This window comes from Magallana gigas, chromosome 7 (genome assembly GCF_963853765.1).
Source record: "Magallana gigas chromosome 7, xbMagGiga1.1, whole genome shotgun sequence".
Lineage (NCBI taxonomy): Eukaryota > Metazoa > Mollusca > Bivalvia > Ostreida > Ostreidae > Magallana > Magallana gigas.
In genome coordinates this window covers 2686283-2714146 of record NC_088859.1, presented here as the reverse complement: position 1 = coordinate 2714146, position 27864 = coordinate 2686283, and the positions used below count along the sequence as shown (strand labels likewise).

General features: G+C 32.5%; 1 protein-coding gene and 1 pseudogene across 1 annotated transcript; both read left to right on the top strand.

Annotated features, from left to right (window-relative positions):
• Positions 1-81: 81 nt before the first annotated feature.
• LOC105349038 (interaptin) lies at positions 82-27544 on the top strand. The gene is made up of 17 exons (XM_066067722.1): positions 82-390; positions 504-599; positions 910-1030; positions 1460-1561; positions 3012-3110; positions 3541-3639; positions 3728-3819; positions 4279-4630; positions 4777-4974; positions 5119-5417; positions 5495-6006; positions 6107-6261; positions 6455-6582; positions 7216-7304; positions 7410-7573; positions 24096-24220; positions 24367-27544. Exons 3-17 carry the CDS (start codon positions 926-928, stop codon positions 27542-27544), a joined length of 5697 nt encoding a protein of 1898 aa, XP_065923794.1. The 5' UTR covers positions 82-390; positions 504-599; positions 910-925.
• On the top strand, positions 7701-23709 carry LOC105349122 (uncharacterized; annotated as a pseudogene).
• Positions 27545-27864: the final 320 nt, after the last annotated feature.

Genomic DNA, 27864 nt, shown 5'->3' with positions numbered 1-27864 from the left:
CCTTTATTAAATGAGGTGTATTTGCTGTCATTTGGGACATTTAAATAGACGAGCAGGAACCAACAGACACTTTATGTCCTATTTACAGTAGACATCTCATGTATACAGTGATCATTCAAATATCGAACAATTTTAAAGTTCAGCTCGACTTGTACGATCCCTTCAGTGTTGAACAGGCATTAAGTTGTGTTTCGAAGCAATTATATGCTTCTATTTTAGCTGGTTTATCGATACGGGCCTTGAAGTGTTGATGTTTTCTTCTACGAAACAAAAAAATGCCAACGGACAGATTTCTGTTTTCCGATCAAATGTGACGGGACACAGCTAAAGTGGAAAGATGAATCCAACTAGAAGTCGGAACATTTTAGACGAGGCAGATCTATTCATGATGTAAGTAATAACAGACTTACACATTTATTCTAAGACCATTTAAATGTGTTTTTCTTATTTGATTTACGGTTGATACTTGAAGTGCAAAAAATCGATACCAATAATTCATTCAGATAACGGATACCGAAGAGTTTACGACAACAGGCACAGACCAATTAATGATCGTTTCTAGCTGTTTAACAAATCCCGGATAAGAAAATCTGCACTATGTAAGTATGCACATAGGTATGTCTCTACACTTCAATCAAATTGTAACATAATCTATAAAAAAGGACCCCATTTATCACTTACTTAATTTGGACAACGTGTATTTGATAAAATTCAATGAAAGACTCTAGCTGTTATAGCGATGATAAGATCTACTTTATTAGTTAAGCAGCAAGATTGCAATGACCAATGATTAAGCATTTAGATTGCAGAAGTATAACAGAATGGAAGGAAAAGGTGACATTATTTTTCAAAACTTTTGTTTTTATTAATCATGTCTTCTAATTTGTCTATATATCGGGTAAAACACAGAATTCCTCCCCACGAGATGTCACTAAAGGAAAGACAACTTCTGGTGGCAGTGGAGAAGGCCCAAACCAAAATGATAGAAACTCTGATTTCACAGGGCGTATGTGTCAACTGTAAAGCACGGGTGGGTACCTTTTTTAATCACAATTTAAAATTAAGTCATTTAGCTCTGATAGATCTTATTGTCATAGAAAAATAGTTGTGTTTAACCACCATTTTGATGGAGATAGAGTAGTATTTTACATTCCTATATATATATATATATATATATATATATATATATATATATATATATATATATATATATAGATAAATCCAAGAAAAACCTCAGTGGTCGGTGAAATATATATAAAACTTAAATAAATGAAAACACAAAGATCGAGTAAAACATAAGCGCTTTCATTTTCTTCAGATGTTTTACAATACTGTATTGTAAAACATCTGAAGAAAATGAAAGCGCTTATGTTTTACTCGATCTTTGTGTTTTCATTTATTTAAGTTTTATATATATATATATATATATATATATATATATATATATATATATATATAGGATGACGGTTCGACACCATTGATCAAAGCAGCAAAATGTAGAAACCACGTGGTCCAAAAGTTACTATTGCAACATGGAGCAGACATTTCGGCAAAAAATTCGGTAAGAATCTTCTTACATTCGGATGATGTTAAATGCAGTATAGTATGCTAATTTTAACACAAGTTGTATGGTTCATATTTGTAAATTTTCATATATGATATATATGATTTGTCCGTCAAATACAGTCAATATACGTATCGAATAGATCGAACACTTTAGGATAAACAGAAGGGTTGACTGCCGATTATGTGTACATTTTAGGAGTCCCCTTGTAATTATCATCAGCAATTGTATAGCGTTATAGTAATAAAGTTGATATACCCTATTTAGTTTTTGGGTTTAAACCTACCAATGCATTTTGGTGTTTACCAATTCAAAACAAAGTATGTAAAGAAATGTGTTAAATTTTGGTTTAGAGTTTTAAAGAGTATACAATGCAAATGAAGGTAGACAATATTTCTCAGTGAAATAACAAGGCTATAACAGTAGCTATAAGAACCAATTCCAATATAATGCTTAAGTCAAATACATAACGTTTATCTTAACTTAACATTTATATATACGTGCTTATAAAATAATGAACAATTGGTTAAATACAAGTCTGCAAACACCCAGTATTAAGTATATTTTGTTAATTAAAATTTTTTTTTTGTATATATTGCTCATAAATAGCTATAACAGTATTTTTGTGAATATTGTTCAACGACGATACTTGTGTCTGCAGTGTTACAACGCACTTTGAAAAATTACGCACTTTTAAAAAAATTTTCAAAGTGTGTCAACTTGTTCCAAAATTCAACGCACTTTAAAAACTTTTTTCAAAGTGCGTTGATTTGGTCCCAAATTCATCGCACTTTGAAAACAATTTTCAAAGTGCGTAATTTTTTCAAAGTGCGTTGCCACACTGCAGTTAAAATATTGAGCAATTGTTTTTAACAAACTTAATGATTCATAAATATTTATATACACTGTTGCTTAGAATGACTATTTTTAATGATAACTTTGGTTTATATAAGTATTGTTTTAAGCATGCAGATTATAGTTTTTTATTTTTACATTCGATAAATGCATATATGTCATTTGTACTTTGTTTAATATTGTAGCAATTGAGACATGTACATGTACTACTAGTGTATTTAAAAAATCTCCTTGCGTTCAACATTTGCCAGTGCTTGCACAATTGTTGAAGGGTTATTAATTTTTTTTGGAGGGGGTGTCGTAAAGTAACAGCCCCTTAACCTAATTTTTTTTGTATATATGCTTAATGAATGAATAATATATAATGAAAGTAAAAATAATGCTTGACACTATTACAATTAGAAAAAAAACCCATGAATGAATTGTCATTCAGATTAATTAAATAAACATTTATTGTATACATGTAAAAAAAAAAAAGAAGGTAATTTTCTTTTATTATTCAATCAGTGTTTGACTATTTATAATTTTGGTTATAAAGTTGTTGACTTTTAGAAACGTAATACTGGAATAAAATTCCTTTTAATTAACACAGCTGGGACTGACGGCCCTGCACTATACGGCGGAAGCGGGTGACACAGAGACCCTCAAGTTATTATTGGCCTACAAGTCTTCCCTGGATGTCCCGGATGTGGTCAGTGTTGTCTTACAGCTGCATTAAATACTTGTATTACTAGTTAAGGAAGTGATCTCAGCATGGAAGATATTTCAGATCTGTCTAAAACAATAAAAATAACCCAACAACATGCAATTTAACATGGTCAATAGATCTTATAACACAACAACATAATCCATTTAAATAAAAAAAAATACAGTAATAGTTTATGGCTACTAGTTTTTAGTTTCGCTATGCGGTCCAAAAATTATGAGCAAACACACTGCTGATAGCCTCATATTTGTCGTTAATTACATTTTAACTTTCAGGAATACAATTGAGTATATACGTCATAACGAAATGTGATGTCAAATGTCAGGAAACATTTTTATTTTTGTGGTTTATATACAGATATCTGCTTTTTGGTAAATATTTGATTTTCTGTTTCTTTCATATGTATGTTGATTAGGAGGGGTGTACTCCTCTTCACTATGCAGCGTATCGCAAAAATCTGGCAACAGCGGAAATCCTTATCTTCTGTGGTGCAAACGCAGATTTAAAAAATAAGGTAAATAATTTAAATGCTTGGTAGAAATGCGACAAAAAAAGCTGCATGATCATAAAGATAATTCATTTCTATGGTCGATTCTTTGCAGAAAAGACTGTCTCCTTTCGCTACTAATAGAAATGAAGACTTCAGGGAACTGGCAAGACAGTCCAGAAAGGTACGAGAAGCCATAGAACGCAGGTGAGTGCATCGATATTCTTCTTGTTGGTTAAACGAATGATAATGCATTTGATATTAAGCGTTTATAAATTGAACAATAACATTTCAAACTATAAGACGTTTGACTTGTGATATACATGCGCGTGTGTATTAGTTATATAAAAACTTTTTAGTCAACTTTGATAATTTTGAAACAATGTTTGTATTCACACGGTTCTTTTTATGTAATAAATTTTTCTCTACATCCCTTAAGAGAAATTTGTATGTTTGATTTGGAATAGTTTACTAAGAAGGTAAATTTCAATGAAACTGTGCACTCTAGTCATAATCAACTAGTATGCAATACATGATGAAAAATTAAACCCTTTTTAGTTTGTAATGTTTGTAATCTCCCAGCAATCAAGTATCTCCCATAAATGTTAAAAATAAAAATTCATAGTAAATTACTACATGAATCTTTACCACCATTTTCATTCTTAGAGATATCATTATCGAACACGACGAGCTTCATCCTGGTAAGACGAGCCATCTCAAGGATATTGGACTCAAGATATTCACACCTGATAACTTCAAATTGCACAGTCTAAGCTTTCTGTGCAGACGGGTTCGTCCTGAGTTATGCGCAGACTCTCTCAAGCCCGTCGGGAAGGAAATTCTGATCAGCGATGCGTTTGAATATATAACATCTACTGTGCATGTTAATGGAGAAGTGGACCTTGAAGTTCCTCTTTACGACCATCCTGACCCATACGAGATCATTCAGATTAAATCCAACGTAGGTAACATAGAGGACCCCTCGGCAATAGTTGAGGGACCAACTACGTATAATGAGGTAATGTTGTAAAATATGAAAAATATATAAACTTATTTCCATAGGAAAAAAACTAAATCCATAATCTTTAATTCAAAGAATTGTTATTTATAACATTATTTAATACGATGCGACATAATGTAAATATCTATGGTTGATTGTTGCAGCATTCAGGAGTTCTACGTTGGAAGCTGAGGATACGCTTGGACATAACAAAGATCAAATCCTTCATCTTAATTACAATTCCAAAAGTGGAGCGGTTTGAAGTCACATCGAGGGGTGGGGAATTTGTGTCAGAGGTAGACAAGTTCATCAATATAAAAGTTGCCCCGGACACATTCCAGATGGGGACTGTCAATATGGAGGTAATACAATGCAAAATGCAGGAGAAAAAAGACTTGTATCATGATGGCTAAAAATTAATACAAGTACGGTGTTTATTCAACCTGTTATATTGTTACAGTTGATCGTGCATCTTTCTGTTACTGTTGATGTGATTTCTTTTTAAGGTGATTCCGACACCAGTGTATAAGTCAGAAAACTTCAAAAATATTCTATCAATTGGTCACTTTTATGATCTACACCACAGTCTTGGCTGTGACCAGTTTCAAAAGAATGGCGTCACATTTACATCACCTTTACCACATGAGTTTGAAAGCGAGGGAGAACTTTGTGTCTTGGCAGCAGATATTCCATTGGATTTCGATCCAGACGTAGATAAATTAAACGAGAATATATGGGAAATTTTGGACAGAGATCCGAAGAAGAAAAAAGGAAGAGTGTCATGTGACCTGTCCCATTTTTCTACGTAGGTATCACGTTGATATACTCAAATTATTTAAAGCATTGCAGATAGTTCTTCTTATACATTTGATTTTTCTTTAGACATGTTTTGGCCGAGAAGAGAAAAGGAACCACCGACGCAAGCTTTAAATCTCAAGTGAATAAAATTCATACTAAGGCGTATAAGAGAGCAAAAGTAATCTGCTTCTTTGCAGTTCTAAAACCAATGCCTGGTAACATTTATGAAATTGCTTTAGAATGTACAGTTCCACAAAAGGTAAATGACCGATTGAACCAATGGAAGTCTGACAATTACATTGCTTTGTCTCCAAAATGTACGGGTGACTTTGACAGTTACGAAAAACAGGAGTACAATATAATATTTTCGGGAAACATTAAAATGCAATTTGGAACAACAAAACTTCAATTTCATTCAAAGCGAAAAAACAGTTTTCAGACACTTTGCATTTGCATTGCAAATAAAGACGAACCAGCAAACGGCTCATTGGATGTGATCGAAATGCCAGAGGAAGAAAAATTAACCAGTATCATGCTGTGGTTGTCCAATATAACAGCAAAAAACCCCACTCCTAAAAAAGAGGATTCATTTATAGGTATAACATGTCTTACATCAGTAAAAACAGATAAATATGTGAATCATTTTATGATCTTTGGCATTAAAAAAATTATAAAAATGTGAATATCCATTCTAAGGTTTTACTCGAGAGAAACTTCTAAAGAAGATAGCGACAAATTTGGGCCCAGAATGGACTCGTTTTTGTGTCTTGCTTGGAATTCCTTTCCGCAAAGTAGATGAAATAAGGACTAAAACATTTAAAGACAATTCTACAGAAAATAAAATCGTGAAAGTAAGTTTAATTGAATTGCGTTGTCATTCCGAAATTAAATACAAGCAATTGTACAGTTTACAGTTTTCTAACATGAGCTAAATAAGCATAATGTATTCAACGTGACACTGTCAGACGTATTCTCTTTAAAATATCTGAGCATAACAATTCAAGGGTAACAGCTCAAGTGTGTTTGTTCAATTACTTCTCGTAGGTATTGCTTGAGTGGAGGAAGAACTCTCAGCACCTGGATGATATGGGAGTTGTGGATCTAGTGACAGCTCTGTCCAGGGTAGAAAGGAATGACGTTGCTGATTTAGTCCACCAGGACCTCAGGGAATGGTAAGGTCGTACATCATTTTAACACTGAGGTGCATCGACACTAGAATACATCGGTTATAATGGTCATTGTTATCGCATTCGGTACCTTACAGGTAGGTTCATAGGACACACCTTGAAAACTTAACTATTTTTGAACATATTCCGCTATACACTTCTTTGTTTTCTACGCAGTGAAAAACTTGATGTTAATTTTAGATGCAAACAGAAGAGTTTCCCCTAGAATAAGTTAATTTATTCATTTGTGTTTTGGAAAGGAATAAATCACCGAATTCAAAAGAACGCGACTTACTAAATGATAGCATGATTGACCTGAGGAATTATAATAATTCATAAAGACAATTCTTGATGCTGACCATTATTAACTTATGCATATCATTTTTTTAATCATACATATTACCTTAATTTGTTGTTTTTAAAAAAGCTTGTAATCTTATATACATGATGATTATTAAAATATTTGCTTAGAGAAATAATTTTATTTATTTGATATTAAATTGCATTTGTATTCGTATACTTGTTAACTATTTATTGCATTTTGTTTGAGACGGACAATTTTATTAGTTTTTATCCATTTTTATATTGATTATGCGTATCATATCTTTTATTGAACTTTTCTTTCTTTTTGCATTAAAGGTTAAAGGAAAAAGTTGAAAAAGAAGACAGATTTTATAAATGGGCAGAGAATGCTATAAAGGGAACATTAGATATATCAAGAAAAGAAGGCAAGTGAGATCATACAATGCTCAATTTAAAAAGTTAATCTTAAATGGATTATATCCACTGTAAATTAACTAGGATGAATATGTGTTATCTTTTTGTATTTGCAGATTATCTTGAGCCTATGTCTGACGAATTTTTTGTCCTTCTCGTCGAAAAATTTGCAAATCCAGATTTCCAAAATCTTGGTGTGTTATTGGGAATACCTGAAAACCAGAATTCAAACATCTTCGCGGATACAACATTTCCAAATTACCAGTACAAAGTTTTGCATGTAAGCGATTTATCCATTTTTCATGAATTATGAAGATTTTTATCTTACAATTTGATTTTCAAAAATGATTAGAATTATATGTAAAACATAGTATTCATTGACTTTGATAAAATGATTCTTCGTTTAGATGCTCATTGTTGCTCGGGAGAGACAGAAAGATCGCGTCAATGCCCTCATAGATCTCACTGACGCTCTCAAAATTACAAAGAACTTTGATTGCTTGCAATGGGTCCAGGACTGTAAGATAAAGTGGTATGAACTTAACATAACAAAGCTTCTTTGATATACACTATTTTAATATTTTGTTAAATAAGCAATGCTCTAAATTGAAAGAAAAGTAATATAGCAAAGCATTTCGTTTTCATATTTTTTCTATTGTTTAAAGGTTAGAAAAAACTAAAGATAAAAAGAAGAAAACGAAATATCATCTGGACTTGGAGAAATTAATCCGGAAAGAGGCTGGGGAAAGCATTGAGGAAGATGAGGAGAGTGACTTGGGAGAAGAAACGGAGCTGATTGGGGATCACAAGGGGGGAAATAAGAAAACAGAATCAAAACCTGAGTCAGAAACTCAAGAGGAAGAAAAGTCTGAACTCAAAGAGGATGAAAACCAAGCACACGTTAGGTTCAGCGAAAAAAATGATTATGAACTAAGAAAAGACAGAAACGAAGAAGAACAAGAAGAAAAATCTAAAAATATTAAATCTAGATTAACGGAAGATGGAACATTGGAGAAAAATGGCGAGGATTCCGAAATAAAAAATCAAGAACATGAAGATGTTAAGATGATAGATGAGCAACTTAACCAGTCTAACGACAATAATTATGACTTAAAGAATCCTAAAAAATCTAAAGACAGGTTTAATGAAGCTGAGGAAGGCGAACCCTCGAGGATGAATAAAGATGAGTTAAAAGACGACGATACAGAAGAAAGTATTTCTAATGCTTCAAATTCTAATGACAATAATGCCGATTATCCCGAAGATAATACAATTGTGAATGATCAGAACAAACATCATAGATATAATACTGAACACCATGAACAATTACAAAGGGAAGATATGGACAGTGACACAGTTATTACTGAAAGGGAAAATTCTGATTACAATCACAAAACTTTTAAAGACAAAGAATCTGATTTAGATGAAGATGAACACGTCGATAAAACTCAAGAGAAAACTGGGGAGAGAGACAGTCATATTGAAGTCTTTAGCACCGAGGAACAGCAAGAAAAATCGACAGATGGTCAACTGGTTGTAAAAGAGCTTGCCATTGCCGATGAAAAGAAATCAAAAGACAACGATGGATATTTAGAGAAAGGGGAGGAAACGATTTCTTTGACAAGGATAACAACGTAAATTATTAAACGACATTTTGACAAGTCTCTTGTAAAAAGAAATAGCAAAGAAACAAAAGATAGTGAAAACAAAATGATTTACTTCGAATAGCAATCAACGTAAATGAACCAAATCAAAGCTGATGACAGTATAGAGTGTTACACATGTTACAATTTAAGATACCTGTAAACAATAAAGATGGTGTGGTGTTATTTATTTTTAACAAATCTTTCATGTGCAAAGTTTTTATTTTATCGGGAAAATACTCTATACTAGAATCGAAAAGAAACGTTTATAGATTTTAGTGAATATTATATAAATTGACTTTATAAATTGTATTTATCTAAATTTGAGAAGATCTCGAGCTAAAAATATGATACTTATGTTACTTTAAAATATGTATATGTGATTTTAATATCAACAATACTAATACGTAATTTTAATTAAAACCAAATCATCAACGTTCCGTTTTTTTCCTTAAATGACATTTTTCCAATTTTGACATATACCTCGATCATAACATGCCCCATTGTGGAAAAAGAGCATGGAGGGTACAGCCGTTCAACAGGGGATGCTTACTCCTCCTAGGCACAAGGTCCTACCTCTATTTTTCTAGAGGTCGGGTTGTTCTGCTTTAAATTTGTATTTCTTTTTATGGATTTTTGAGATGGTTGACAGTTTGTAATTGTCATTTTTCATCTAGCAATATAAATTTTGGAAACAATTCTGATAAAACCGAATTTCATTATATATAAAAATTAGGCAGTTCACTGCCATCATGCCAAGCCAATCCGGCCCATTTATTTCTATAAAATTTAGAGATCAAAGGATTCTTTTTGCACTGATTTTGTCATGTATTTATTAAAAAAACCCAATGGTATACTGTTCCATAACAATGAATGCATTGCATTAAAAATCTGGTTAAATTGGATTTTTAGTATATTGCACAGTTGCTGTTCCTAAGAAAATATCAGTAATGGACCTTTATGATATGATTGTCTGACCAGTTACAATACAATATAAACACAGTTATCAACAGTCTCTTCTCATGGAGCTTAACACCCCATCATCAGTAATTGATGAAAATGTTTTCGGTCAATTTATCCTTTGATACCTCGATCAATTGAACTATCTTTAAATTCATTTATTATCATTTAATAAAACATTTTCCAATCATTAAATATGAACAAAAATGTAAATAATGTAATAGAAGCGGCACGTATGAATACAATACAATAACAGCAACAATATTTAAAATTGATGCGCCATCTGCTGATGTAGAGCTATTGAGCTGAATTTAATGGATTAAACATATATAGAAAGTAGAAATCTGAACCGATTGAATTGAAAACAGAAGAAAAATACAAACGATGGCTTTTGCTACTATTCATTCTGCAGCAAGATTCGTTAAAACCGGTTTTAATGTGAGATCGCTTGAAACTGTAAAAAAAGCCACATGAAAAAGTTACAGAATTTATACTCATTAACTGGGTTGGAACAGTTTCCTCTTTTTTATAAACTGCGATGTGTTTTGCGTCATATGCAACCTGTTCCGATGAATGAAATACCTGAAGTGTAAATAGTACACCCCGGGGACGTGTTATATAGAAGATGTGTAGCAAGCAGAACAATAGAAATCAAACACTAACAACGTGGTAGTCGGATATGATACTGAAATAAACTGTATTTATTATTATTAAGAGCTTATTATTAAGTCAGGTATAGCGTCTTTGATTCAGGTAACTGATATTAGTTTGTAAGAATATTTGCGGACTTCGTTACGGTTATGTTATCAACTGTTGGCGTATTAGCTAATTGCTAACCGACTAACTTTTTATATCAATGGAACAGTAGTAATCGATTGTAGGTCTAAATTTTGGTTCACTATGTCACTATGTTACTTTTATTTTGAAATCCTGAAGAAAGACATTTTATTTCAGTTATCAAGGTTTGACTAACTTAAACATTATTTAAGTAAGATTTTTTATAAAAAGAACAACTCTCAAAAGAACCGACTGCCAATAACGTTTTGACTGCCAATGCCTTATTGTGTTTTAAAAATATCAAAAATATTTTGTTGACAAATTATTCTCAGATTTTGTTCTTAAGGCCTGCCCGTGCAAATGGATACCCATTTTTTAATGAAATAGTAAATTACATCTACATTTATTTAATTTTAGACAAAATACTATTTATTTTGATTTTAAATCTGTCGATAAAATTCATATAAAAATATCAAACATATATTACATTGCTTCAAGGTCGACAGGGAATATTGTTTTGTCACCCGACGCCGAAGGCAGGAAAAACCCACTTTTCATAACCAAGCTTTAAGTGTAATTCATTGACAAATCATATCTTACAAATCAATGTAAAATGATTTGTTAAAAAAGTTTTCAATAAAAATTATTTTTCTCATCAGTCAAACAATTAAAAATTCCGTTGAATCGCGGATATTCTCCTGACATTTTGATTTTTTGAAGAACTTTGTACGTTTGTTTAGCAACTTGCTCTTCAATTTTCAAACCAGACGTAAGTGATCAGTGAAACAATTGCACGTGAGCGTGATAAAACAATTCAGTTTGGCAATGAAAATATTTCCTATGAAATATAACTGTTACCGGGAGGGCAATATAACTATTTTCGGTGGAATTCAGCATTTTTCAGGACAAAGGAATACAATTATCTTATTTGTGATTTTATTTAAAAATCGTAAACTAAATCAATCTATTCGTAGGAATAAAATGAGGATAACCCAATTCATACAGAAATATAGTTTGGATTGAAGGGCAATCATTTGCTAGTATATCACCTTGTTTATCAATAAGGGTCTGAATTTTTTTATGTTTTTTCTTACAAAAAATGTGTGATTTTCAATATTTATTTCATAGTTAAAGCATAAAGGCATCAACGCATTAACATAAACGATTAGGGACCCAGACCAATTAATAGTCGTTTTTAAATGTTTAACAGATCCCAGATAAGGAAATCTGGACTATGTAAGTATGCACAGAGGTATGTCTTTACACTGCAATCAAACTGTAAAAGAATCTGTCAAAAGGGAGTACATTAATCACGTACTCAATTAGAAAAATATTGATTTTCTTAATTTTATCAAAGACTACAACCGTTGAAGCGATAGAGAGAGATATTTTCACTAGTTTGCAACAAGTTTGGTAGAAACCATTTGACCATGTATACCGTAGAAATAAAACAGAATAGAAGAAAAAGTATTAAGTATTAATTTGCCTATGTATCGGGTAAAACACAGAATTCCTCCTCGCGAGATGCCACAGAAGGAGAGACAACTCCTGACGGCGGTGGAAAAGGGCCACACCAAAATGGTAGAGACTTTGATTTCACAAGGCGTAAGTGTCAACTGTAAAGCACGGGTGAGTACCTTTTCCAATCACAATTGAGGTTGAATTATTAAGCTCTGGTAGATATCTGTGTCGTAAAAACCCATTAATTGATGTAGTCGATTAAATTTAATGTTATTTCGCTTACGCTTCAGCTTTTAAGAATTGATAGAAGATTTGTAATAGCTTTATGTGTAAAATAAAAACGCTTAATTACATTCCAAGTGCTCTACATGTATGTATAATATACTTGCTTTGTAACAGACTACTCTTATTGGCTTTTTGCATTCCTGTATGTTTCTGTAGGATGACGGTTCAACACCTTTGATCAAAGCAGCAAACTGCAGAAACCACGTAGTCCAGAAGTTATTGCTGCAACACGGAGCAGACATTTCGGCCAAGAATTTGGTGAGATTCATGACCATTATCCTAATCAACACTTCTTAAATGTTTTCAGTTTCCTGATATGTAACACAAGGTGTATACAATTAGTTTATTGCCATGTTTACAGTGTTATCTAACTTTCGAAGAAAGTAAAATAAACATTAATACTACAGTGAACCCTTTATTGTCAATTGAGGTAAAAACTATTATATGTAAATTTTTAAGATAGATGAAAAAATTACAATAAAACCGTCAACCATATTAAAAATCCAAAAAACGAAATTGTTTGACCATCTAGCATCCTTAATTAATTATGATTAACACAGCTGGGACTGACGGCCCTGCACTATACGGCCGAAGCGGGTGACACGGAGACCGTCAAGTTATTATTGGCCTACAAGTCTCCTCTGGATGTCCCGGATGTGGTTAGTATTTCGTAACAACATATTTCATTAAGATATAAACAGAATAACGGAAGTTGTATGTTGCTGTTATACCTTTAAATTTCTAATGCAACAAGATGACGAGCAATCGGAATATACATAGCTGCTAGCCTCAGATATATTATCAGATAAAGATTTAAGAAGACAATTGTTATATGTTGTCGTAATAATGTAATAACGAATGTAAAACAAACATCATTGTTTTGATGTTGCTGTTTATTAATAGATTTATTTACTTATAATAGACTCCTGGTTCTTGTTACATATATTTTTTATTTTTTCTTTCATATGTATCTTCCGTAGGAAGGATGTACTCCTCTTCACTATGCAGCGTATCGCAAAAATCTGGCAACAGCAGAAATCCTTTTCTTCTGTGGTGCAAATGTGGACTTTAAAAATAAGGTTAATAATTTATATGTTATGTAGAATAACAACGAAACCAGTTTAAATAACTTACAGGTAAGAACTGCAAATGAAAGCATTGTCTTCCCGCCAAACCAAAATCATTTTTTGATAGTTGTCTAATTATACCCGCACTTTTTAAAGAAAGTTCGGGTATATTGTTGTTACCCTGTTCCGTCCGTCTGTCCGTCCGTCCGTCCGTCCGTCTGTCACGTTTTACTTTCTCAAACTGCTCTTACATCTTATAAACCAGCAAACTGAACTCTTGGAGTTTGATTTGGGGTATCATGTTGTTTTGTAAAAAGGTTTCAAAAATTCTCTGTTAGTCCTGGGGGTCAAATAATTGGTAAAAAATGACGTTTTTTCACAAAAAACCTTCTTCCTCGAACTCCTCCTACATTTTCAACAGTAGACAAATCATCTTTTGGAATATGTTTTAGGGTATCCTATAGATGCGCAATAAGGTTTCAGAATTTTCAATTTTGTCCTGGGGGTCATTTAATGGCTAAAAAATGACGGTTTTTTTTTTTTTTACAAAAAAACTGGTTTCACGTCTTTTTTTTTGGCAGTAGCCAAATGATCTTCTAGAATATGATTGGGGGTGTCATATTGAGGCGTGATCAGTTTCCAGAATTTTTTTTTTTTTAAGGGGATCAGTGGGCAACAAAAAATGACGTTTTTTTGCAAAAAAAATATGGTTCCCAGAACTCCTCTTACAACTTTTGGAGTAGCTACGTCATCATCTCTTGGAATATAATTGGGGCTGTCCTATAGATGTGCTATAAGGTTTTAAAAATTTAAATTTCATCCAGGGAGTCAAATAGTAGCAGAAAATTGACGTTTATCACTAAAAAAAAATATTGATCCAAGAGCTCCTCTTATGATTTAATGGATAGACAATCATATCTTGGGATATGATAGGGACTGTTCTATAGATGTGCAGTAAGGTTTTAAAAATTTGAATTTCATCCAGGGAGTCAAAAAGTAGCAGAAAATTGACGTTTATCACTTAAAAAAAAACATAGATCTTAGAACTCCTTTTATGATTTAATGGATAGACACATCACATCTTGGGATATGATAGGAACTGTTCCATAGATGTGCATTACGGTTTTGAAAAATCAAATTTTACCCTGAGGCCCATTACCTACCGGTACATACTTTTTGATGCCCTTTAAGAATCAAGAATATATATGGTTAAGGGGTGGGGATCTCAACCGTTTTCGAGATATTCGTGCACTTCCTGTTCAAGGGGGGTCATGACTACCCCCGGGCCCATGACCTACATACCGTTTGATGCCCCTTGACACAAGGAACAAGAATATATATGGTTTAAGGGTGGGGATCTCAACTGTTTTGAAGATATTAAGGGACTTGCTGTTTGAGGGGGTCAGGACCACCCACAGGGCCCATGACCTACATAACATTTGATGCCCCTTGACATCGGAAACATGAATATATATGGTTTAGGGGTCATGATTATAACAGTTTCTGAGATACATGGTAATTTCAAATTCCTAGGGGGTGGGGATGACCCCAGGGGTCAGATCTAATAAACCCTATATTATTATCTTTGTCCGTTTTCAAGTTACCATTTACAATAGAGTCTACGATTCTTCCTACAAGGTTTAATGTTAGACCCCACAGCCTTTTGACACCCCCTCTCCCCCCCCCCCCCCCCGAAAAGTGGTTGTCTAACCCAAAATGAGAAAAATCAAACCAGTGTGCACAACTACATATGCAGGCCTATCATATTCTAGAGTTTTGTACAATTTTGTTCAGCCATCTCTGAGAAACAAGTTCAGAGCAGGAAAGAAGAAAAAGAAGATGAAGAATAATAATACATGTATTAAGAACCGTACAAAAACAATAAGTCTCCAAATTTCATTCGGGAGACTTAATAATAAAGATTAAATAGAGATAGGATCATCAAACATCAATAATTTAAAGATAATTGACAATTTCTGATTCTAAGGGGGTCAGAATGACCCCTTAGGGTCATGACTTACATGCCATAATGATCTGATGCGCCTGCATGACCTAAGGAGGAATATTATCTTTGGATTAAGGTGGGGATATCAATGGTTTTTATGATATTTAATAATTTCAGGAAGAGCACTTGGGATCATGACCTACATACAATCTTAAATGCCTTGAACAAAGAAACAATAATATAATATGTACATGATATATGATTCAATTTAAGAACCCAGATATAGATCAATCATCTGTTTTGTAATACTTCCTATGTATATACAATGTATACATGTACATGTATTAGTTTGTGTTTTGTTCTATACTATACATGTTCATGACTGTAGTATGGCTTAGTCTTATTTTAAATTACATTAAAAAATTGTCAAATATATGACTTGGAACCCCCACTCCCAAACAAACTCAAATATAAACTGTCCCCCCCCCCTCCCTTGTCGAATGATCTATTAAAATCAAAATATAATTTGGGTGTCTAAAAACTTTTATAAACGGGTAAAAAATGTTATTCTTAAAAAAAATATATTACACCTTGCATAATTGACAAATGATCTATTGAGATATGATCAGAGGTCATATTTCTACCTTGGGATCAATAAGTAGTATTCATTGACAAGTTAAAATTAATAAAAATAAATGATTCAAATTATAAATGTTTATACTCCACATTCACCCCCCCCACCCACCCAATCTAACCTGGTTATAAAGATTCAGTCTTCTGAATACATTCTTACATGTGTACAGTAGCAAATTTTAAATCATTTCTTGATTGCTTTTTCTCTCGTGATTCACATTAACATTTTGGAAATTGCTTAATTCAATTTTTAAGATTTATAAACAAAATGTTATATGCATCACTTCCATGTGTATTCGCCTATTTGGGGCAATTGTAAAGTCTCCTAAACAAAGCAGTGATATCATCATGATCATTAGGCTAGGAATTACCCACATGGATCAAACACTACTGTATAACATATGAATAAGATAAAATACATTAATTTATTATCTCTAGTTCTAAAGTTGTCAGGGTGTCTCCAAGGGGGTTATATGGTATAGGGATGAGGATCTCAGATCACAGAAGTTAACAATAAAAATATACATTGTATCATATCATTTCCTATTTCATAAAGGCTGGGGGGGGGGGGTTAAATACAACACCTGGGGGTCATTAATGTACTTTACACCATTTGATGCATCATAATGACATTAGAAGATATTTTGTATTATCCTGTTTCGTGGGGTCAGAACAGTCCCATAAGGTCATGACCTACATTGTATTCGATGCATTATAATACATTAAGAAATAAATACTCCATCCTTCCTATTATAACTCATATAAAAATGATAAGTATCTACACCTACTTACATGTAATACACAAATTTAATAAGAAATTGTTTATACAGGGTCAATATGGGGTCAACTCAATAGTGCATGCAGTCTGACAAATGAAAAAAATAACTTTTGCAACTAAAATGACAGAAATTTTACAAATGCGATAGGATAGGTAACGATGATAAGCTTATTTAAATATTAAAAGATGATGATACAGTATGCTATCAAAGGGAGTTTACATTTAGAAAGTGAAAGTAGAACTTATATATATGTATGCATAGACATATGACGTTATGCTGGCATCTCATTATTATCCGCTACTGCTACTGCATGTATTATGCTTACCTAAATTGGTCAACATCATAATGATAATCCAATTAAAACACAATAATGAATTCCTTTAGCTGATCTTAAGTAATCCTTTTCTGCAAACGGAAAACACAGACATGTATGTATGGGTGTTGCTAAAACGCGGAACGGAAAACGGAACGGAAAGCAGAACGGAATGGAAATATCATCACGTTTATCGCTTAAAAAGGGTATAGACTGGCCAGAAACGATTTACTTTGTATCTTTTATTTATATCTAATGAATGATTATCAACACGTTGTTATCTTATTAATATTCATATGAATGTCTATCAATTATAGCATTGTATTCATTCGGCTTTAGTTGAGTACGAAACGGAAAAATCAAATGTATACGAATTGTGAAACATTAACATGATTAAAATAGCAAATTAGCAATAACTTTTTTCTTATTTTTCTTATATGGTATTGCTGGCATATCAGCGTAACGTATGCAGTTAGTGAAAGCGTTTTATGCGTGTTTTGAGTATTTTTATATTTCAAATATGATGTACATGTATATACTTACATCAAAATTGAATTTTCGGTGTTCTAGACGATCTTTTATCATACAGATGATACAGTATCATTGAGATGGAAGAAAAAAACCCGTAGGACTGACGACGTTAAAAATTAAAGCTGCTTGGTCCGATTTTTTTGTAATTACAGTATCAATTTTTTTCCCCATACAAATCATTTATCCTAGAAAGTTATGAACTTTCTCCTATTTACACCAGCAGAATCAGTCTCCTTTCAAAGTTAGAAATATTTAAAGTAAATAAAAATAATTTCTCTTTGGGCAAACGAAAAAACAAACCAAAATGCATCACGGGAATGTTTAGAAAAGGAAACCACTTGGTTTCGTCCCCCGAATGATTGGGGTTATTCAACCCGCATGCTATGCATAGATTGTAAAGAAAGCAGACTCTTGAAATATTAGCAAACCAAACGTACACATGTTTATTTGTAATTTGTCTGATCATTTCGACCTTTATTTAAAGCGGTGTCAAATTCGTAATGCAACCATACCCGTCTCGTCGTCAGGAGTGAAATTTAACATGAGGCGAAATAACGCGGTACCTTTTAATGTCGTTTGTTTTGTTAGCAAATTTTGTACGTATTTTTCTTCATTGAAATTTGGCATAATTGACGGGTAAAACTACTGCAATGTCTATTATTATACATATACTAAGCATAGCCATCGTTTAAAAGCGTGCATAAAATTTGATATAAAATCGGACCAAGCAGCTTTAAAATACAGTAAACATTAAAATACCCTGTAATTTTTGAAACTAGTAATTTGTGAAACTAGTATTTTTAGCAATGCAATTTTGCTTACGTTTGCATTACTAAGCAGTTGTTTATTCAAGCAGCTATATACATATGATCCGAATAGAGAGCTCTAGACGTTGCCTGGTTTGATTTTCCGATTATATATTAGGACTATAGTCCTAATGCTTCTAAAAGAGAATCGCTTGAACCCTGAGGTATTAATAAATATACAGCAAAAAGTGAATCGAGGATATTTTGGGACAGAATATAGTGGTCAATGCATGTACTGTTAATTTTGAGGAAATAAATATTCTTGAATAAATAATCTAATATTGCTAATCTTTCAAAAAAAATTAAAAAGGTACATAAAGTATATCGTTTTAGCTTGATTAACAAATCTATGAGGTAAATAACTTTAGATAAGATTTTCCGTTTCCCTTCCGTTCCGCTTTCCATTCCGTTTTCCGTTCCGCGTTTTAGCAACACACGTGAACCCATCTAATCGAAGAGCTGGGTAAAACTAGTACCCGCTAATGAGACATGCAGACCTGTGTTGTGTACGTAACTTCAGACAAAGATCATTCATTTGTAACATGAATGTATTTTTATGACCTATTCTTCAAATCCACTTGCACTATTTTATTAGGTAAATAACAGCTTTAAGGTGGTGCAGGACACCTGCATATTGTGATGTACATGTATACTTTCTATTGAGATAAACAATAAAGTATATTAAATATTGATTAAATATTTACCCCCCAAATAATGTTACCTAACATTGAAGCGCAATGGGTTAGATCGTTTACATGTCTGTAAGAGCACTGGGGTCCAAGGTGTATTTTTTGGTAATTTTACAATTGATATAAATGAATTTTCATGGGGGGGGGGGGGGGGTCTGGACCCCTCACTCCCACCCCTTCTCTAAATCTGTGCACACGATGATCTTCATGTAGGCACACAGAAGCAAATCTAAAACCGGCAACCGCCACGGGGAGGGGGTATAATTAAAAATTTTTATTTTGTTTGTAATAATTATATAGACCATTATACTTTCTATGTCATAAAATGTTAAGATTATTGATTAACTGAAAATTCACTGCAAACTTCTACCCCAAATTGCACATAAAGTGCTGCTCGTGTCACGATGTGTATTATCATATGGGAAGGGATCTCATCTTTCAGTTAGGAAAATTATAAATTTCAATTGTATTACCGGAGCTTGCATGTAGCCTTCATTTTTAATTAAACTGGTAAAAAACAGTGTTATTTAGGGGCAAACACATGGTGCAGGTATTACTGTCTTATTGCAGCATCTAGTTAAATTTATTTTTTTAAAATAATGTAAACATTTACGTATATTTTCATAAGATATTAATGCAATGATTTGGTCAAAAAATAAAGGTAACTTTGGGTTTTGGGTTAAAATAGCTCATCTCATAATTTAAACTAACGGAACATCAAATTTTTTTTAGCAAAACGTTCGTTAAAATGATAATTATTTGACGACAATTTTTTTAATATAAATCAATTAGGAATTGATAATATTTTTATCTAGATGAGTTTGTTTTTGAATATCTGACAGAAACTCCGAAATATTTTTGAATGTAAAATGTAAGCAAAAAAAAAAAAAGACAAAACAAAAAAACGGGCTTTAGCGTTCGCAGTTCTTCCTGTAGTTGGTTTTTCTTTACAGAAAAGGCTGTCTCCTTTCACTACTAATAGAAATAAAGAGTTCAGGGTACTAGCAAGACAGTCCAGAAAGGTGCAAGAAGCCATAGACCAAAAGTGAGTGCTTGTTCTTCTTGTTGGTTAGCCAAATTACATTGCCTTTGATACACGTGTTTATGAACGCATTTGTTTTTAGCTCTTATCATAATAGCGGTAAAACATTAGCTTGATTTTTAGGGTGGTTTCTGTTGATTCTATTAAATATTTATTTTTAAACTATAATAGATGAATGCAATACATGATGAAAGGTGGAACATTTTAACTTATCTATTTTTTACCCATAAACAGTCAAAAGTCTATTGTCACGTTAATTTTCTGAACGTAACAATATGAAATGATAATCGTTATTGAAAAAATAGTTTATAACGAGTTAAACTATGCTTCCTATTTTATAGAGATATTAAAATTGAACACGACGAGCTTCATCCTGGTAAGACGAGTCATCTCAAGGATATTGGACTCAAGATATTCACACCTGAAAACTTCAAATTGCACAGTCTAAGCTTTCTGTGCAGACGGGTTCGTCCTGAGTTTTGCGCAGACTCACTAAAGCCCGTCGGGAAGGAAATTTTGATCAGCGATGCGTTTGAATATATAACATCTACTGTGCATATTAATGGAGAAGTGGAGTTAGAAGTTCCTCTCTACGACCATCCTGACACATACGAAATAATTCAAATCAAATCCAACCTAGGTAACATAGAGGACCCCTCGGCAATAGCTGAAGGACCAATTAAGTATAACGAGGTACTTTTGTCAAATATAAAACATTATGAACATATTTTCGTAAAAAAAACCCAAACCTAACAATCTTTATTACACTAGCTATTGGTAATATAGTTTTATATAATGCGAGTTAATGCAATTATCTGTTTTTGGTTGTCCAAGCATTCAGGAGTTCTACGCTGGAAGATCAGAATACGCTTGGACATAACAAAGACTAAATCGTTCATTCTAATAACAATTCCGAAAGTGGAGCGGTTTAAAGTCAACCCAAGGGGTGGGGAATTTGTGTCAGAGGTAGACAAGTTCATCAGCATAGAAGTCGCCCCAGACACTTTCAAGACGGGTATCGTCAATGTAGAGGTAATGGAAAGGAGATAATACTCACTATAATTGTTTAAATCAAAATTGAATCTTAAAACATTTTTTTATAACATTAACATTTATCATTATGAATCAATGTTATTTTGTGAAAGTTATTTAGTTCACTAAACCTGTAATATAGTTTCAGGCAATCTTAAAATATTCTGCTGATAATGACGATTGACTCTTTTAGGTCATTCCGACGCCAGTGTACAAGACGGAAAACTTCAAAAATATTCTATCAATTGGCAACTTCTATGAACTACATCACAGTCTTGGCTCTAACAAGTTTCAGAAAAATGGCGTTACCTTCAAATCACCATTACCTCATAAGTTTGAAAACGAGGGAGAACTTTGTGTTTTGGCAGCAGACATTCCAATGCATTTTGATCCGGACCAAGATATAATAGACGAGAATATATGGGAGATTTTGGACAAAAATCCGAAGACAAAAAAAGGAAGAGTGTCATTTGACTTGTCCCATTTCTCTACGTAAGTAACATGGTGGCTTACCAAAACTATTTAAAGCAATGCATAGAATTTCTTTTCATACATTTTTTCCCCTTAGACTTGTGTTGGCCGAGAAAAGAAAAGGAACCATCGAGGCAAGCTTAAAAACCCAAGTAAATGAAATCTTTATGAAAGCGTGTAAGAAAGCCAAGGTAGTCTGCTTTTTTGCTGTTTTAAAACCAAAGGCTGATTTTTATTACGAAATAGTACTCGAGTGTACAACTCCAGAAAGGGTGACAGATAGATTGAACCAATGGAAATCATTCAATTTCATTGCATTGTCTCCTGAAAGCACGGGTGACTTTGACAGTCGCGATAGGCAGGAATACAACATAAAATTGTCAGGAAATATCAAAAAGGAATTTGGAACGACAAAACTTCAATTCCATTCAAAACGAAAACGAAACAATTTCCAAAGATTTGTTATTTCCTTCGCAAATCAAGACAAACCAGCGTTTGGTTCTTTAGATGTAATGGAAATGCCAAAGGAACAAGAAGTAACAAGAATTATGGTATGGTTACCCGAGATGTCAGTTGGGACTACCCCTCTTAAAAGTGAAGACTCATTTAAAGGTATATCTAAAAGTCTCAAACTGAAGTAATTAGGTTAAATCGATCAGTAATTTATGCATTTAAATAAGATTTAAGAAATTGTAATTTAAATAAAGGGTTTATTTGGGAGAAGCTTCTAAAGAAGATAGCGTCGAAACTCGGTAATGAATGGATTCCGTTCTGTGTTCTGCTTGGTATTCCTTTTCGCAAAGAACACGAAATGATAACTGAAACATCTGGAGACAATTCTACAAAAAATAAAATCATGAAAGTAAGTTTTAAGGTGTGATTTTTTTCATTAAAAAAAATCCTTTGTTATAGTTATAAAAGTTTTTCTATCCCTAAGATAGATAAACATTATTCGTATTGTCTTACATTGCGTCAGATTAATTTAATGAGAAATATCAAAATAATAATAAACCAAAGCTACAGTTTGTTCAATTCTTCTAGGTATTGCTGGAGTGGAGGAAGAACTCCCAGCACCTGGATGATATGGGAGTCGTGGATCTAGTGACAGCTCTGTCCAGGGTAGAAAGGAATGACGTTGCTGATTTAGTCCACCAGAACCTCAAAGAATGGTAAGGTCGTAGTTATGATATCACGGAAAGTATAAAGACGAAATTACATTGAGGTATATCAGTTCTAATTATAATTGATTAGTTCCATTTAAGTTATCCAGAAAATTTCAAGATTTTTGCACAAATTTTGCTTTGCCATGATTACACACATAAATACATCAAATAAAAAACCCCCAGACATCATCACATCACTGTGCAAGTACATAAGAATCAATTTGTTCAAAGTTGTTATTATATAGATGGTACTTATATAGCAGTTAGGTTAATAGTAATACCTGTTGACGTCGTTGTTAAAATATTTGTTGGCATTCTTATATACAGCATCGTTGCTAATTTGATGCTTTCAGAAACAAATGATTTTAATTTTATACATTGATGACAATTATATTGTTTTTGTCTAAATATTATTAAGTTTTTTTTTTTAGTGAATTTTATTGAAAGACAATTATATTTTAGCTTAAATCATTTGTATAATTTTATAAATATGTGCACAAAAAAACATTATTATAAATTGATTTATTATTATATGGCATTGGTATAGTACTTGTCTGATAATTAGTTTGCTTTTATTAATATCTAGTTTTAAAAAAAAGTATATTTTATAGGCTTTATCGGTAGTATTGTCTTAATTACATGTACCTTATAAATCAAATATTTGATAAATACATTGTAAATTAAAAAATAGATAAGTTTTATTTCTTTTTGCATCAAAGGTTAAAAGAAAACGAATTTGAGAATTAAGACAGATTTTATAAATGGGCAGAAAAAGCTTTAAACGGAACATTAGATATATCAAGAACAGAAGGCAAGTGAGATTATATAATAATATGCTTAATTAAAAGATAGTTAAACTTTAGAGGAATACATACATTCTCTCGTATGTACATGTGGTATCTTTTTATGTTTGTAGATTGTTTTGAGCCTATGTCTGACAAATTTTTTGTTCTTCTCGTCGAAAAATTCGCAAATCCAGAATTTCAAAATCTTGGTGTGCTATTGGGAATATCTGAAGACCAGAATTCAAACATATTCGCAGACACAGATTTTCCAAATTACCGGTACAAAGTTTTGCATGTAAGTATTTATCCAATATCATTGTTCAGGAAGATGTTAAGGTAGCCGTTGTATGTTAAACCATTATTAGAATTATATGTAGAGCAAAGTATTTATTGAATATGATAAAATTGTTTTTGTTATAGATGTTTATTGTCGCTCGGGAGAGACAGAAAGATCGACTCAATGCCCTTACAAAACTTACCGAAGCTCTCAAAATCACGGAAAACATTGAATGTTTGCAATGGGTCCATGACTGTATTAAAAAATGGTATGAATAAAATATAACAGTGTTTCTCCTTAAATTATAGCTTTTTTAGATATTTCATTTAAAAACAAATGTTCTTAAATGGATCATAAGTATTTTGCCCAAATGTTTTTGTTGTTATTTATATATATATATTTTTTTATTTGAAGGTCACAAAACACTAACAATAAAGAAAATAGAACAACATTTCAGTTGAACTTAGAGAAATCGATCAGAAAAGAGGCTGGAGAAAACTTTGAGGAGGATGAAAAAAACTTGAAAGAAAAAACTGAGCTGATTGGGGATAATCAAGGAGAAAATAAAAATGTCAAAGGAAAACATGAATCACAGCATACACCAAATAAGGAAGTCACCACAACTAAAGAGCTCGATAAGTCTAATGATGAGGACAGAAATCAAGATGAAAATATTGGTAAAAACCGCGAGATGCATGAAAACAGTGATTCGGACCTTAAAGCCGTTACTATCAGAGAGAGTGTTGTGGTTATAGACGATGACGTTAAATTATCAAAAGTGACAATTATGAAACAGGTTGAAGACACTGTTGTAAAACTACAAGAAAATGAGCCCAAAAAGCTTGAAGAAAACAAGTCTGAAATAAAAAAGAATGAAAAGGAAGAACACCCAGAGTACTGCGAAAAGAATGATTATGAACTAAATAAGGTTGAAAAAGAAAAAGAGCAAAAAGAAGACAATTCTAGAAATTATGAATCTAAATTTATGGAAGCTAAAAGCACGGGGACAAATCCGAAGGATTCCGAAAGGAAACGATATGAACATAAAGTAGTCAAAATGATTGATGAACAAATAGACAAATCTAAATGCAATCATTCTGACTTGGAAAAACTTGAGAACTCAAAAGACAGTAAAAATAAAGTGAAGGAAATAGAGGAAAAACATGATAATAAGGAAAATACATCCACCCCAAAAGTATCTGACTCTAATAAAAACGAATTATGCAGAGATGAGAAAACACATAAAAACCACGGGATGTTTGGAGAATGTACGTCTGACCACAAAGACATTGCCGTTTACGGGAATGTTGTATTTAAAGACAGTGACGATAAAGTACATGAAGCAAATATCATTCAAAAAGTTAAAGAAGCTAATATTAAACTCCCTGAAAATAAGGAAGAACTTGAAGAAAAGTCTGAACTTAAAGAGGATGAAAAAGAAAAACACCCTGAGTACAGCGAAAACAATAAATTTAAACTAAGAAAAGATAAGAAAGACGAACAGTATAAACATTCTAGATATTATGAGTCTATATCTAAGGAAGATGAAAAACCAGATGAAAATCACGAGGGCTCCGAAAGCAGAAATCAAGATCATAAAGAAGTACAAATGATAGATGTACAACTAAACCAATCAAAAGGCAGTATTTCTGACTTTGCAAAAATTGAAAACTTAAAAGAGAAAGAAGAAAAAATTATGAAAATAGACACAAAACACAATTTAGAATTACAGGATAATTTACATAAGGAAGACACTTCCTTTGAATTACTACATTGTTCTAAAAAGGACGAAAGCAAAGAATATGAGAGCAAATGTGATAATGACGAGCTATATGAAGACAGTGCCTCAGACCATAAAGACTTTGCTAAAAGAGAAAGTGTGTTGATTGAAGATAATGCCATTAAATCATTGAAATGGACTATTGTTAAGAAGGTTGAAGAATTAGAAGTGAAATTACAGGAAGATCAGCAGGAGGAACTTGAAAAAAGGTCTGGACTGAAAGTGGATGAACGTCCCGGGTACAGCAACAACAATGATTATGAACTAAGAAAAGGTATGAAAGAAGAACAACAAAAGGAACACTCTAGAAATTATGAGTCTAGATTTAAGGAAGATGAAAAACCAAAGAAAAACTGCGAGGATTCTGAGAGCAGAATTCAGGATCATAAAGAAGTCAAAATAATAAATGTAGAACTAGACCAATCGGAATGCTGTAATTCTAACTTTACTGCAAACTCAAAAGAGAAAGAAAATGAAATTAAGAAAAAAGAGGCAAAGTATGATTTAGAATCACAGGATGAATTAGATACGAAAGACACTTCTACAAAAGTGCTATGTCACTTTAAAATAGACAAAAGCAAAGAAGCTGATAACAAATGTGGGAACCACGAGGTATATGAAGACAGTGTGTCGGACCATAAAAACGTTACTTTCAACAAGAGTGTGGTGATCGAAGATAGAGACCTTAAAATATCTGAAACGACTACATGTACTATGAAAGCAGATAAAGAAGCTAAAGTAAAATTACCAGAAGATCAGCTAGAGAAACTTGATGAGAGGTCTGAAATGAAAGAGGATGGAAAAGAAGACCGCCCCGAATACAGCGAAAACGAAAACAAAATTGAGGAACATTTTAGAAATTTGGAGTCTAGATTAAAGGAAGATGAAAAACCAGGCAAAAGTCACGAGGACTTCAAAAGCAAATGCGATGGTCATAAAGAAGTTAAAATGAGAGATAAACAACTAGACCAATCTGAATGCAGTATACTTGACTTTGAAAAAAACAAAAACTTCGCCACTAAGCAATACGATTCTGAAAACGAAGAATGCAAAGAAGATGAGAACCTAATTAAAAACCACCAGGTATATGGAGACAGTGCGTTGGACCAAAAAGAAGATGCTATTGACAAAAGTGTGGTAATTAAAGACAATGACGTTAAATTATCTGAAGCGAATACATGTATCATGAAAGAAGGTGAAGAAACAGAAGTAAAATTGCCAGACTATCAGCAAGAGAATCTTAAAGAACACGAGCCTGACCCGAAACAGGCTGAAAAAGAAGATCAGCCCGAGTACAGCGAAACCAATAATTACGAACTAACAAAAAATAAGAAGGAAGAAAAACAAAAAGAACATTCTAGAAATTATAGATATCAAGAACATATAGAAGTTAAAATGATAGATGAACAACTAGACCAAGCTCAGTGCAGTAACTCTGACTTGAAAAACCTTGATAACTCAGAAGACGATGAAAATAAAAAAGAGGAAGATAAATCAACAAGGATACATCAAGATGAATTTAAATACGATGATATAGGAGCTAGCACTTCCAATAAGACAAATACTGATAAAAGTAATGAAAAATATTCTGAAGCTTATACACTCGAGAATCAACAACTCGAACATCATAAATATAAACCTGATAGCAATGAGAAACCACAAGGTGGAACTGCATGTATAGTCAGTGATACTGATGTCACTGAAGGCACAGATTTCGATAGCACTCACCAAATATTTAAGGACAAAAGATCTGATATAGATGAAGATAAAAGTCTCGATAATATTCAAGGAAAAAACGATGAGGTAACATAGAGAGAAAGGATGGTTAAAACAGAGAGATTTGATTTTGATAATAATCAAAATTTTAAATCTTTAATCATGAACAGCTAAATGTCAAAGTTGAAGACAATTAAAATATGTTTCAATTGATGTTATAATATTCGATTAGTGTAAATTATGCTTGATTGTGTGGAAAGGTTTTTCTTAACATGAAATCTCTATACTAGAAAGGAAACCTTGATAGATCCTTTTTAATTAATATAAACTAACTTTTTGATATCTTAATTTGAGAATATCTCGATTTTAGACATAAGATACTTATTTAACATTGATTAACTCATACTTTATTTTGA

What these genes read in the sequence shown, in the direction of transcription:
- LOC105349038 (XM_066067722.1), top strand. Translation starts at nt 926, where the DNA reads ATGTCACTAAAGGAAAGACAACTTCTGGTGGCAGTGGAGAAGGCCCAA. An exon ending in GACCTGTCCCATTTTTCTAC is followed by an intron (nt 5,418 to 5,494) that starts GTAGGTATCACG and finishes ATTTTTCTTTAG; the next exon opens with ACATGTTTTGGCCGAGAAGA. An exon ending in AAAAGAGGATTCATTTATAG is followed by an intron (nt 6,007 to 6,106) that starts GTATAACATGTC and finishes ATCCATTCTAAG; the next exon opens with GTTTTACTCGAGAGAAACTT.